This window comes from Polyergus mexicanus, unplaced genomic scaffold, assembly GCF_030449975.1.
Source record: "Polyergus mexicanus isolate NDT 795.1 unplaced genomic scaffold, iyPolMexi1.0 SCAF_8, whole genome shotgun sequence".
Lineage (NCBI taxonomy): Eukaryota > Metazoa > Arthropoda > Insecta > Hymenoptera > Formicidae > Polyergus > Polyergus mexicanus.
In genome coordinates, this window is record NW_027223328.1 from 7,822,564 (window position 1) to 7,836,869 (window position 14,306).

Genomic DNA, 14,306 nt, shown 5'->3' on the forward strand with positions numbered 1-14,306 from the left:
AGGAGATCGCGCTAGGCGCGAGGCTCAAGTTTTCCAACGATGAAGATTCATCGCTCGAAGACGGAGCCCAAAGGAGGTTCGTCGAGACGTCAATGTGAAACATCACCATGGCACCCCACAAATAGAACCGACGGGATTTCGTTGCCGCGTGCTCGAAATACGCGTGTCACTCGCGTCGACGTTTACAATCCTCCCTCTTCCCGGCAGCGACGTCTTTAGTCGTTCTTTTCTCTTCCTAACAACGCTTTTGGCCACGCGCGCATAGAATCGTTACGCTAAAGAGAGTGATCCATATTCGAAAAATATAGAAAAAGATCTGATCTGAAGTCAAAGCTATCATCTGTATAAAGATATGAGCCGAGGAACGAACGAACCGTGATTTACATTTGTGTAGATCTCGTAAAGAATCAATTCCAAAAACACCGAGATGGGTTTCGCACGTGCAATATTACTATTTATCCATTACATCTCACAGTTTTTCACAAGCGATATTAAATATTAATTTATTTATTTAAAAAGGCTAAAATAACGACTCGCATACGATTCTAAGAAGTATCATCATAAATGCAACCATAATCTTTGAAAACAATAGACAATTACAGATATCTCTTATTTCAGAATTAATTATCCTTTATGCAATTAAAATAACCGCTTCAATGGCAAGCTAGTAATGAGATGTAAAAAGATACGAACCGGTAACTCGTAACTCCCTCGCAACAGGAAAGAAAACGAATGAGGCCGCGAGGAAGGGAGGAACGACCGTCGAAGGAAGAGGAGCGGAATTCAACAACGAATTCCGGAATTCCGTGCGGCGTCTTCGGCGGGATAGAAGCACGCCCGCGCATGCACGTACAAACGTACGAGGACGCGTCCCGAATAACCGTTTACCGTTGAGCTTAGGAATGTTACGAACCGCCACGAGCTTGCAAATTGTTCCCACGTTGCGCGTCCTCCTCCTCCTCCTCCTCCTCCCTCACCGTTCTCCCGCACAGCCGTTGTCAAGAAATTTCCCAGGGGTTCTCCCCTGGGTCGCGCCCACCGGCATACTGAACGAATCCGACATTCGCGTATTCAGCGACGAATTCAGCTTCCAGTTCGCTCTCGCGAGCTATGAATCTCGCGCGAATCAGCGGCTCGCGAGAGATCCCAGGCGCTCTTACCGATTGCATTTGAGAACATCGTTCTACGAACAATCACGTCTCATAAATCATCGTCCGTCATTCGTAATCAACGCTGCAACTTATCTATCTATTATACTATATTTTATATTTCATCGACATCTTATCCATCTATTTTATTAAGATTCTCCTCTTTCGAACTTCGACTGAAAAAAAAACATCGATAATTTGTATACATGTATACGCTGAAATTCAAACTCCTCTATGTTGCGTAATAAATGTGAGACGACATAAGTAACTACGAGCGATTAACGAGTGGTCGATATAATTAATACTGAACGCGCATCTCGAATGCCAGATGTCTATCTCCAGCATGAGCGCGCGATATAACGGATTGTCTGGTCGCCGAGAAGTTAGTGGCCGCTGTCTAAACGGTTGAAAAGCTTATATAGGCAGTCTGGATTGCCATTCGGCCGTCCACGGTCAGCTAATCGGGGGGGGGGGGAGGGGGGGGAATTAGATGAATATCTTACCTGGAAATCGAGACCGGGAGCCCGATATTCTTGACCGCGAGTGGAGAAAGGTCCGCGGGCGAGAGGGAGACGGAAACGGCAAAAGAGAAATGGATGAAGGAGGAGAGGAGTCTTCGCCCCGTAATATAGTGGCCGGGCCGATCGCAATAACTTACTTTGAATAAATGAAACGCCGCCCTGGCGGTTCTGAACGCGAGTCAGGTTTCGCTGTGGAAGCGGCAGCAGTCCTTCAACAGGACAATGCCTAAGCGCGCTCGCCAAAGTAAACGACGACGACGACGACGACAACAACGACGACGACGACGACGACGACACGATGTCGCGAACGACGACGTCGGATTCTGGTGGTTTTAGCTGTCAGCCTCGCTCTAGTCTAATCTTCGGGGGGCTCGCGATTCCTCTTAATCTACGAAACGCGTACGTTTCGACATACCTGGTGTTTCTCGCGGTAAGATTTTACACTTCGGAGACAAAAAAAAAAAAAATATTCTTTATTAAATCTTCTTACTAAAGTATTTTTGGCTTCGCTAAAATTCGAAAACCGATTGATAATTGTCCCCGAGAATACACGCGACGAAAACACGCTATCTGTCTAGGTAAGATTGTTGCTACGTAAGGCGCGCGCTAAATAAAATCGAGAACGGAAGCACGGGCATCGCGTAATCGATTACCGTCTTGCCCCGAGCCCTCTGTCGAAACGTAGCGTAATAGCGTAGGGGGTTTTGCGCGAACATGTAGAGGCTGTGCCTGCCTGCCAAAGTAGTAACGGACTGCGCGGGTCCTCGCGTTGCCGGAATTTACGAGACAGCCGGGCCATCTTTTACGGGAAGCAACGCGCGCGCGCGCGCGGAGAATTTTCAGCCATTGTATCGGCCGTGAGGCTGCTCTTTGATAAGTCAGTGGCTGACTAACGAAGCCTAAAGGGAGTTCGGCGTTCTATTCCCAGCCTTTTCACTTGCACTGTCTTTGAAACACGTCCCGCGACCTGTCTGCCGTTTCACCTTCTATATACTTTCAAATCAAGCCTATCCAGGGATCATCGACCTTTGCTTTTTGATCCTTGGAGGGCAACTACCGGTTTCGCGACATTAATCTCTTCTATTCTTCGATATACGCGCGCGGTCGTTTTTAAATAATTCCATTAGACGCACGTATCTTCGAAAATCCATTAAAGACGGTAAAAATAAACGACCTTTTCGTTCGCTTATGTCGGATTTAATTCCGATGATGACTTCGTGCCGGAAAAGTTCAATCGGGAAATTAGACGATGCCGCTGGCTATTGCGTATGGTATATTATATCGTGTATGATTTTTTTTTCCATATGAGTTTTCGCGTCGGACGGCGGTTCTCTTCATTTCGCGTTGGCCGCGAGCAACGCGAGAAACGTGGCTCGTATCGTTATTGGATCAATCTCGTCGTAAATAATCGTTTCGCTATACAAAAGATTAAAGTTCGGATAAAGCGCAAAAAGTAATTGAAGTAGACGCCCCGCTAGACGCGCCGCTACATTGAATTTAATCGGTATGCCATTATCTGAATTGCGATTCCGCGGTCCGCATTCGTTTTAATACAGAAATTAAACGAATTCTGCTACACGTTGCAAAAACACATCGTGCGCTAGCTTCTCTCTCTTTTTTTTTTCGCCGCGATTGCACGCGAGAGAGAAGTCGCTTTAGCGTTATTAAATTCGCCGTAAATAATGCCCCCTCCCCCGTAGAAAGAATAAAAGCTCGACAAAGCGGCATAAAGTGATGCGGAGCGGCCGCCTTTCCTGTGTCGCGATACTGATCGCGGGATGCTCGCGAAAATTGAAACGTCTAATCGAAATTTCAAACGTTGGATCGGGGACGCGACCGCGCGGCTCCGTGAGCCCCGCGTTATATAAAGGATCGCCAACGTTTTAATAACACTCGAATCGCTTTAAATTTTCATCGACCCTCCGGATCGTCTCGGATTTTCGCATCGACGTGGCTCGCAGCCACGAGCAATGTGCGCGCGCGCGCGCGCGCAAGAGACGTTATTCCGACGGTTATTAAATCAGGTCCGTCGTAAATAACGCGTCTCCCCGTACTCCGCGCCGTTCTGTCGCCCATCGCAAGCTTCGCTTCGTCGTTTCGCGTCCGTCTATCTATCTATCTCGCTCTTTATCTGTATCAATAATCGTAAGCAGTAAACCCGCTCTCGTTCGTTTCGTCGCTAATTATTTTAATTGGCCGGCGCACATTCAAAAGAGATACCCAGAAGAAAGAGGTACCCAGAGGCGACTTCGCCGACTACGACCGCTTCGATTACCGATCGTGTCTGTACCGTCCTCTCCTTGTCCCTCTCCTCCTCCTCCGCTGCCTCCGAGCGTCTCACTCGATTTCGCTGCCTTTTGTTAAGTTTTTATTTTTGTCCCCCCCCCCCACCCCACCCCTCCCGCTCTCGTTAGCATATTGATTGGCGATGACGGGACGCGCGATGGTGGGCCTCGCTTGAGAAAATTAAAAGGAATCGCGAATTAATATCGCCGATACGTCGCGGATGCACCTCTCATTTAACGTAATCAACGACGATGGAACCGTCGACTCGGTTGTTGCTTTACAAACTGCACTATGTAGGTAGATGAAAATTACGTAGCGATTCGAGGCGCGGTGATAGATTTTGATCGCAACGCCCTGGTCGCGCACACATATGCATTGAGACAATTTATCTTTGACAGATGCTGCCGTAGAAAAATATTTAGATGAAGGCGATGGGGTCGATTCGAAAGTTTACGTTGAAAGTTGCGAAACGCAATCAGTCGGGCATAATTACGAAGCGACGAGACATCGTTATTGGCAGGCCCAATTGAATAGTTTCGTCGATATTATAGGATAATTTTACAGTAGTAAACTCACAGATTAAAAGGTAACGTATTATTTCGTTGTACCTGACTGTGCTGGAATCGTACTCGTTGAAGGTCATCCGTACACAGCCGTACTTTAACGTATATCTTTGTTAGTCTCGAAATATGGAAAAGAGGAGAGAAAACGAGTTATATATATATCGCGCGCGTAAAATGGAAAAATCTCGATAATTATCCGTGTCTCGAAATAAAGAGAAAATACGATTGCTTTTCGAGAAAATTGAAGCTAAATAATTTATGCAACATGTGACTACAAAAATATTTTACAAGATATTTATATTTTAATTTATTTTGTAGATTTTGTGCTCCTTTTTAAAAAGAGAAGGTTATAGCAAGACCGTCTGCAAGAGGGTGATCAAGACTCTCGCTCCTCGATCAGATGACATTGTGATCTTAACGAAACGGAGCGCGCTTGATGATTGATCGATACGAATGTGTCAGTGCGTGGTGTCGGCTCATTACGGACGCGCGTGTCTCTAAACCTCTGACGGAGAGAGGCTCAAATATTCTAGAATGATCTGCTAGACCGCGTTCTGTGTATGCTGGCACGGTAACCCTGCCCGGTATCGCGTTCAATCTCTTGGCGCAAACGTCTCAACTGGCGGCACGCATAAATCTTGGTTCACCACCAATGTGAAGAGACCCGGACGGGAAGAGGAAGGAAAAAAAAAACGACTCACAGTGGACAGAGAAGAAAGCGGAGAGAAGGGGGAAACAATCGGCCGATCACGTGGGTGACGGAAGACGATCGGTCGCGCGAGAGCCGGAGACAGAAGTCTTATCTTACGGGAATAGCCAATACCATGGGAGCGGCGAAACCGATTCACAAAGCCAGAAACTCCGCCTACGGTAGACGTCGAGCTCATTCTTCGTCCTCTTCGTCTTTCTCCTCGTCGTTGTCGTTTCTGTTGCTGCCTCGACGGCGGCACGATCGGACGGACCGGATGCCACAACCCGTTGTTGTTCTCGTACCCCTTCAGTCGTTTTGCGTCCCCCTGCGCACCTTCCTTGTTCCGGTGGACGAGAGATCGCTCGCTCTTTCTCTCCTTCATCCGTGTCAATTAATGTCCCATCGGGTACAACGTTTGCGCTAGCTACCTTCTCCATAACGTTTCTCTCTTCTGCTTGTCCACCTCTTCCTCTTTCCACCCTCGTCTTATCCCGTTCTCCGTCTGCCGGGGTGGATTGATCGATGGCTCAAGCTGTCGCGATGAATTGGGCCCCGTCGCCGCCGTATTTTTTGGTAGACTCTACCCTTCTCCATCCTCTTCGAGAGCTCACGCTCAACTCACAGGTTGCCACAGTCGCCATTTCTGATGAGACAGCCCGATGCGTCGTGTAAATAGTCTCAAGATATAAAGGAGAACAAAGTCTTTTCACGATAACGCGTGTCTCAGTCCAATTAGCGGCGTTCTTGACATCCCGATGCTCTGGTAATTCTTGGCGATTAATCGACCATGTTAAGATTATTTAATAAGATATTATTTAATCTTTATAGACTTTTCTCGATTTAAGATACTCAAATATATTTTTCACGCTGCTTTGTGTGAGCTAATTTCATAATAGTCTCAATTACACTATTTGCATTTCATAAACAGAGATTTTCTACGAGTGCGGTCGCGCCAGACATGTGAGTACACGCGACAAACGTTACGCCGTCGGTGTGAAAAAAGTTGTCCAAGCTTCTCGGAAGACTGTGAGACTAAGAGGCACCTATCAGGTAGCCATCGCCCGCGGCACGGATTCCAGAATGGTATACTTTTGCGGATAAAACCGGGCTAATGAGGCAGTTCGGCTGCGTCAGGGAGCGCCGGTTATATTTTTCTCTGACGCATCGAGCGCGCTTGTCCACCTGTCCATCCATCCATCCATTCCGACTCTTCATGGTCGATCGGACGCCGGTATCCGGTAACTGAGTACTGAAGAAGAAAGAGGAAGAGAGAGAAAAAGACACCGTAGGCGGAACGTAGCGAGGAGGAGATTGACGTGGCACGGTGTCCCGCTTGACAAGAATGTGACAAGAACCAAACTGACTTCGCTCTCTCTTTCTCTCGTCAGTTCTGCCTCGCTCTCATCGACGTAGGCGAAACCACGCTTTGACGCCGAAACCCCGCTCGTTCTTCTTATTACCTTAGCTCTCTCCGCGCGGAAGAAGAAGATCGACGAGCCCCTCGTAGATTGTCGGGCAAAGAACACTATACGCTAGATCATTTATTAGTTTACCCACGGGAGTCGTAATCGCAACCCTTGTGAGTGATTCATGATTATCGAATGAAATCGAATAAAACGAGATTAATATCCTTACTCGGTGTAATCTGTTAATTAATAACAGTATCGAGTTTGTCATCCGGAAATCGATCGCATTTTGCGGTGATGTTTATGAGTTTAGATATGAAGCGCGAAAAGAGAGAAGCTCTCGGTAGAGACTGCGAGATGGAGAGCCGCGCGCGCGCGGCAAATGTCGGCGAGGAAAAACCGTGTTGTCCAGGTGTAACGCGCATTGTTGACCACCCGCGGTGTCGCGGCGAGCGGATCGTTTTGCCGGTTTTTCTCGGTTATTAAGAAACCATCAATCTTACTCGGCGATCCGATCGGACAATGTCGCGCCGCGGGATACTGCTCGTGTTCAGCGCGATCGTTCGTTGCCCTTCCATTCGTTACGATCATCCTCGGCTTTTCCACTTATCGACATCTCCAACCGATTACACACTCGGACCCGCAAGCGTAATTTATTAGAATGATATCGTACAATCGCGCTATCTTATTTGCTTTTTATCGTCGCATTTATACGTTCTATTCTAACGCCATGCTCGTTCTGTTTTTCTTCTAGATCATTTTTACGGTGAACGAAAAAGTTAAAAAAGAAGATAAATATCTGGTATAGTATTTATTTTTGATCTAAATTTTGTACGTGAATATGTAACGCGCGTGTAACATAACGAGTAAGCCAAATGTTTTTCTCAAAAGAAAGTAACAAAGAATTTAGCCACTGAGATATGTGATGGGAATCTATCATTCTCGACGCGGAGGTCCGTTCAAAACCTGTCCTAAAGTCCTCGCCAACGAAACAGTCCCTGAACCAACACAGTCGATGAACGTGCAATCTTTTTCGAACACGAGACGGCTGTCGATTCGATGCAATGTTTTATCCATGTTGAATAAGGACGCGAAATTCACGAACATTTTAAGTATATTTTTTAAATGTTTCATAAACGAATACCTTATGACATATTTATAAAAAGTCGAGGCTGGTAACAGCCGTTGTTAACAGCCCAATAAATGAATATGTTACACGACGAAAACTTATTACCTCTTTAATCATTCTGCGGCAATAATAATTCACTAATAAAAGTGTGTTCGTACGCGTATCACGTATCCGAAAAAGCGCGTCGTGTTTGTACGGAGTACGTTGATAAATTCAGCGAACGAGACGAGTGATGAGAATTCGTCATTCTCGACGAGGAGCCTGCACCTGGGCCCCTGACCGGCAGAGAGATGAGGTCCCCGATCCCTCCGGTGTCAGTTCCTCGACATACGATTCCTGTCCTACACACAGCGGCTGTCACTTTCAGTCATGTCACGCGTCAAGCGACTTTCGCCTTCGACTTGACGCCGCGCTCCTCTGCTTTCTCGTCGCTTTTTGGCATTGCTGGCTAATACCTATATAGAATTTCGACTTTGACACTACACGTGAGCCCTTTAGTATCTCTATTACATTTCTTACATTCACGAAAAAATTCCCGTTCGGCTTTTATATTGTATAATTTTAAATTATTTATATCGAATTGATAAAAATATTTAAAATAATTATTCCCTCCTTTACAATAAATTATTCAAGAATAGAGAAATATAAAAAAAATTACACGTGCCTTCAGATTAATCAATTCGTTAAAAATTCTTTAGTTTTATTATAAATATTTCATGATCGGTTGAAAATTAAGAAGAGACAGGAAATCAAGGTATTGACACGAGCTGACCAGTACTTCGGCATCCATTGAGACATCGCTGTTCTTAATTGCGAGCCATGAACCGCGATCTCCTTCATCGCGCGCCGACGACCGGGGACGAAGACGATCGTAAATCGTCCCGAGCCAATGGGATGTGGTGAAGGTAGCATCCGGGGCCTTACGATCGGCGGCATTGGGCAAAGCGTCCGGTTTGCATCGGCATGTCCAATCCCTCGCGCTGTACCCTCGAAGCGATTATTTTCACGGCCTCAACTCGATCGCTCATGCTAATTTCATAACAACTACCCTCGCGCCAATGGGCGAACATCGGCTCAAGAGACGAGTCGAGGCGATGAGCGGGCCCGTAGATGGAAAAAGAGAGACGAAACCAAAAGGACGACCCGGACAGGCCCACCTCCCCGAGCGGAGGCAGCGAAAGGCGCTTGTTTTGCTCCGAAACGCGCATTCGGCCCTTATAGGCCCGAAATCGTAAAATGGAGAGTTTATCCGAGGGCCTTGACTCAGGGATACGAGAGCTAAGCTCGGTAAGGACTGTCGCGGAAATCTTTTATATACAGGCAGCGAGGATCGCTAGATCGCCGTATATGTTGTCATCGCAATTTCGTGATCGTTTAAAATTAACTCGGGTATCGGGGATTTATCGGCTAGCATATGGCGTCACGCGAGCTTATACCAGGCGAAATCCCACAACACATGTAGAAGAAAAGATACTGATATTAAAAATAAAAATAAATGCTGACATAAAATTTATTTCGAAAATATAACGTATGTTACGTATAACGATAAAATATTATTATCGGATAGTAATCCGACAAAAAGAATTCTTCCACAAAAATTCAAATTGAACGTTTCTATGTATAAGACTATTCGCTTTTCATTAAAATATTTATCTAATAAAGAAAGATATTAAAATTAATAAAACATTAATAATTTTTTCGATTAGAATATCTTTACCGAATATAGAATTTAATGAGAGTAATGTGTGCGATGTATCGCTAGTTTCAGAGATAAATAAAATACAGCATATTAATATGTAATAAATATAAATAACTCTCGATAAGATTGACTCGTTGCGCTGTATAATTAATTTTAAATTTTCACTGTTATAATAACTGCAATCTCTTCTCGTGATGAGAAAGATTTTTATTATGCAACTTTATCTCTTTTCCATGTTTTATTTATTTGGAAAATCTGCACAGATTAAAAAATCTTTTGTATAAAATTTCTTATTTAATTTTGTAACAAATTTTGTAACTCTACGACTATCAAATAGAATAAGACATTGCATCAATTAATCGTTTCAGGATAAGAAACATCACATGGTGATATGTTTCATTTGCTAACAATAAATGATGTCACGTTCTGTGATAGGAAATGATAATCTAATCTATAAATGATATCTTCTCGATGAGCTATTGACGAGTAGCTTCGAGTAGAACTGCGTCATGTAATGTATAATTAGTACAACGTGCACATAAACATAGGCAACTTCCGCATATGTATATGTATATACCGAGGCCGGTAAGCGCGGGTCAAAATTATTACCGATGTAAGGTCTCGCGAGAGGACAGGAGGCGATGAGGCGCAATAATATTTCGCGTTCCGCAATTTTTTGCCCGTCCGAGGAGGTACCCTTTCTCTGAGTTCATCGCCGCGGCTCGCCGGTGGCTCTCCCGGCTCAGCCGTGGGTATTAATTTCACGAGAGAAAGAGAGAAACGAAGGGAGAGATATGGGGTGGAGGAGGATGAAGCTGCTGGACGCGAGAGGTGAAAGGGGAGGAGGGGAAAGGGGGCAGGCGCGGCAGAACAAAACGACGTGGAAGACCATCTATGAGATGAGAAAATAATAATAAAGTGGAAATGAGCGAGCCGGTCCATAAATTGCTCCGCTCCTTGTTAATGGTCTGGGGGCCCGGGGCGACCTCAGCTAAACGTGGCCCGGTCTGACCCGGCTTGGACTCTCTCTTTCTCTTTTGCTCTCTCTCTCTCTCTCCCGGCCTTTCTTATTCTCTCTTTTAGTCTTGGGCCCGGCCAGAGAGAGGATCTGGTCCGACCCGTTCGAGGTGCTCTTGGAAGGCTCATTTCTGTATTTAATGGACGTCCCGAGAAGCTCCCTACCCCTCTCCCTCCCGTCCCACTAAATCTCTGAGCTCCCGAGAGCCAGAAAGAGGATACTAAAAGGGTCCATAGGACACAAAGGATACACGTCGATGGTAGGTACTACCTGTGATTGGCGACCGGGCGTGGCTCTACCGACAGATATCCGCTCCTCTTTAAACGCGCCAAAGCTGAATGCGAGTTGCATTTTCAGTGCATTCACTTTTGAGATCGTTAGTGTCTTGATAATAATGTACAAATATTAAACGGGCAAAAAAAAATGTTTTTCGGATATTATGTAAAACGGAAAAGATTTTTATGACTATTTTTATATATCACTCTATATGACCACAACAAATTAATTTGTACTATTCGCTTGTCTTTGCAGTTGAATGTTATTATTAATAATAAGACTATATATATGATTATAAGAACAAGGCAGAAAAAGATTGTTGAAGTATGTGTATAACGAGAAAATATAAATCTTTCTTTTAAAAAGGAAAAATAATTCATTTACCCTATATTAATCAAATTTGTAATCTATATCAATTAAATATGCTATTTACTTCTTGTCGCATGTATATATGTTTAATGTCCATTATCAATTTGGTCAAATGTTTACACTAAGTTAATATTCAACAATAGTTTACAAGATAAATTTTAGTATTTGTATCATATAATATATATGCATATAACAAAGATGTATTTTATTTTAAAACATTTCTTAAATATATGTAAAATAGTCGATAATTAATACAATTAATTATATTATAATTTATCTTAAAATTATTACTGTAGTCGAATATTAACTTTAATGTAAAAAAATCTACTTATAAATATGTTTTAATTAGTGAAAAAAATTTATTTTTGAATATATTTTTGAATACGTCAGTATCTAAAATGATTTGCAAAAGTTATTTACTATTTGATGGAACTCATTATTTAAATTATTTATTAATTAGAGTTTTAATTTAAAGGTATCATAAAGAAAAGCTGCTCAAGAGGGCAGCAGAAATCAAGAGATGTGTTGCATCCTCTGTTGGCAATATGCAGAGACTAAAGTGTATATCAGTATATAATCAAATGTGTATCAGTAGAAGTTAAGAGAAATGTACTTCCTTCTTTAATTAGTAGTATAGTAAAAACACGATAAAAAAACACTAAACTTTGTAATTTTAAATATAACGTAACAAAAAATATTCCAGAAAAAAATGTCACATAAAATGATGTATAATATCATCTTATTTATAGTTGGTAAAGAAATATATTTCTTCATCTTCCCAATCATATGTTGATTGTGCAGATACCATTCTGCAATTGATATTCTATCGTAGTATCAACTGAATGATACTGAGTAGAGAGCAATTATTTCTATATTAATGTTACTCTTTTTTAAATAAAAAAGATATGAAAAGTAAAGAAAGGATGCTTATGGGAATAAGATGGTATTATACTGTATTTGCATATTTTCTTGTGACTTCCCTATAAAAATCAAATACAAATTGACTAACTTGTTTACATTTATCCAAAGAGGCTAAGAACTCACTTTGGGAGAATCGACCGACACTGTGACAGCATACGATATCTTTGTTAATACTGTCAAATGCGTATGTAAACTCTGCCTTTGCATTCTGTAAATAAATTCTCTTATGAATACTCTTATGAAAAATGGTTATTATCGAAAAGACAGTTTATTATTTTTATTATTAATTGTCATTATTATAGATACCTTTAATTGTGTGCTATCGGGATCTATAATTACTTTTCCTGTTTCTTTTTCTATCATGCAACTTATAGCTGCAATGGTGTATTTCATAGAAAGTCCTGAATTAATTAATGCCAGACATGATGCATTAATAGCACAAGCCAATAACTGTAAAAGTTAAATTTCTTTTTATTCACACATTGCTTTTACTAGAAAGATTTGTCATTGACATAATGAAACGAAACAAAATCTTACTCCGCCAAAATCTTGCATCTCTTGCAAATTGATGCATACCATAGTATTAGGATGCATTGCAACTAATATAGCGGATTCACAAGTCTCCCTTATATACATTTCTATTAATCTATCATCTATCTCTGTAACAATTGATAAACAACACTGAAACAGTAATTCATAAGACTTGAATTTCCATATCAACTTACTAGCTGGTCCTTTAAGAGGTGTATATGTAACTTCTACGGAAACTTTATCGTATGCCATTTTTTGGCTCCTTACTTCCATGGGGCCGTTTACACCTGCGATAATAGCGGTATCGCCTATACATGGTGGAGAATAAGAATCAGAAAATATTAAATTAATAAGATTGTTTATATAACGATGATGTTCATTACATACCTTGCATAAACATTGTGGAACCATCAGACCTCGACAGCAAATTAATCTCACAATTCATCGGTCGTAATACGCAATCAATTTCAGTATTCTCTTCAGTCATTTTGTTCAAATTATATAGATTCTTTACTAGTAAAATAATTGGCGGAACAACAACACGAATACGAGGTTACACTCTAACTATTCGAAAAAGACAAACTGTCGAATGCACGTGACCAATCACGTAATCAATTTCGAACTATCGGTAAAGTAAGAAACTCATTTGGTAATAACAGAGAGAAGCCTGAGAGCGGCCACGCCGCCGTTTTTCGTGAAACTGTTTTCTTAACTAGTACAGTAGCGCTAACTGGATTCATTTTAAAACCGGCGGAACTACATGGCCAGATTCACTTTTTGATGCCATAGTAAAACGATCGGTTGATGCATGCGCTAGATTCATAATTATGGATCAGAGGTACGAAAACATTATAAATCGACTAATATATATTATTAGCTGCGCGTAATGTATTGCCATTCCAATATATACTACAACGATAATAAATTATAATTGAAGTATTTTTTTTGTATATGCGCATGTAAAGTGAAATAAATTTTCTTAAATAAATTTTCTTAATAATATTTTTCCTAATTTTTAAATATAATGTGTAAAAAATATTTCCAATAAATTACTTTCACTCTTTTCTTGAAAAGTATTTAGAATTTTAAACATTATCAAATCATGTGCTTTTAATTTATATTACTTTTTATTATTAATTTTTTTTATAATTATATTATTCAATTAATTTTTTAATTTATAAATTCAGTTGAATGCACTTGCACGCACCGATGCACATTAAGAGCTATTATAAACAAATTTATACAAGAATAATTAATTATATTTTTCTATATAGTTTTAATCGTGTTTTTTAAGTAGTTTCAGTTGTTGACAGCGTTAATTAATTTTTTTCACGTTTATATGATCGCCGATGATACTATCAGTTGTTACATTTTCGCAAAATATCATAAAATGTGAAAAAATCGCGATATCTTGTGCAATATTGTTTTTTTAGCGTATAAAATGTTAAGTGTTTTTCTTCTATCTTATAAAATTCCATTCAGAATTTTAATTAAAAGCCGGGCAATGCGAAAATAATACTTCTTTTTAGGACATTTAGATATGTATTAATACGACATTTTAATTTAAAAAAACGAATGAAGCTTCTTTTTTTCTATTATTTTTTTACTTTTATTTTATTTAAAAATATTAATATAAAAAATATAATAACAGTATATCTCTCTTTATCTGATTTTTCCCCTTCGATCTGTCCGGCATAGGTGACCCTATCGATAATTTATTAGCGTTTTTTGAGTGAAGCAAAGTTCAA

General features: G+C 41.2%; 1 protein-coding gene across 7 annotated transcripts in view; it reads right to left on the reverse strand.

Annotated features, from left to right (window-relative positions):
• Rrp46 (exosome complex component Rrp46) overlaps positions 1-13,117 on the reverse strand; it is a 117,700-nt gene extending 104,583 nt beyond the window's left edge. For 4 of the 7 annotated variants that reach the window (XM_070300426.1, XM_070300427.1, XM_070300425.1 and 1 more), the window contains exons 1-5: positions 12,946-13,117; positions 12,753-12,866; positions 12,565-12,686; positions 12,334-12,477; positions 12,151-12,235 (exon numbers count right to left, since the gene is read on the reverse strand). In XM_070300426.1, coding sequence (XP_070156527.1) covers positions 12,151-12,235; positions 12,334-12,477; positions 12,565-12,686; positions 12,753-12,866; positions 12,946-13,045 — 565 coding nt within the window. In that variant the 5' untranslated portion in view covers positions 13,046-13,117. Of the gene's footprint in view, positions 1-11,365; positions 12,236-12,333; positions 12,478-12,564; positions 12,687-12,752; positions 12,867-12,945 lie in introns of those variants that run through there. The other 3 variants (XM_070300423.1, XM_070300424.1, XM_070300422.1) reach the window with 3 other exon arrangements.
• Positions 13,118-14,306: the final 1,189 nt, after the last annotated feature.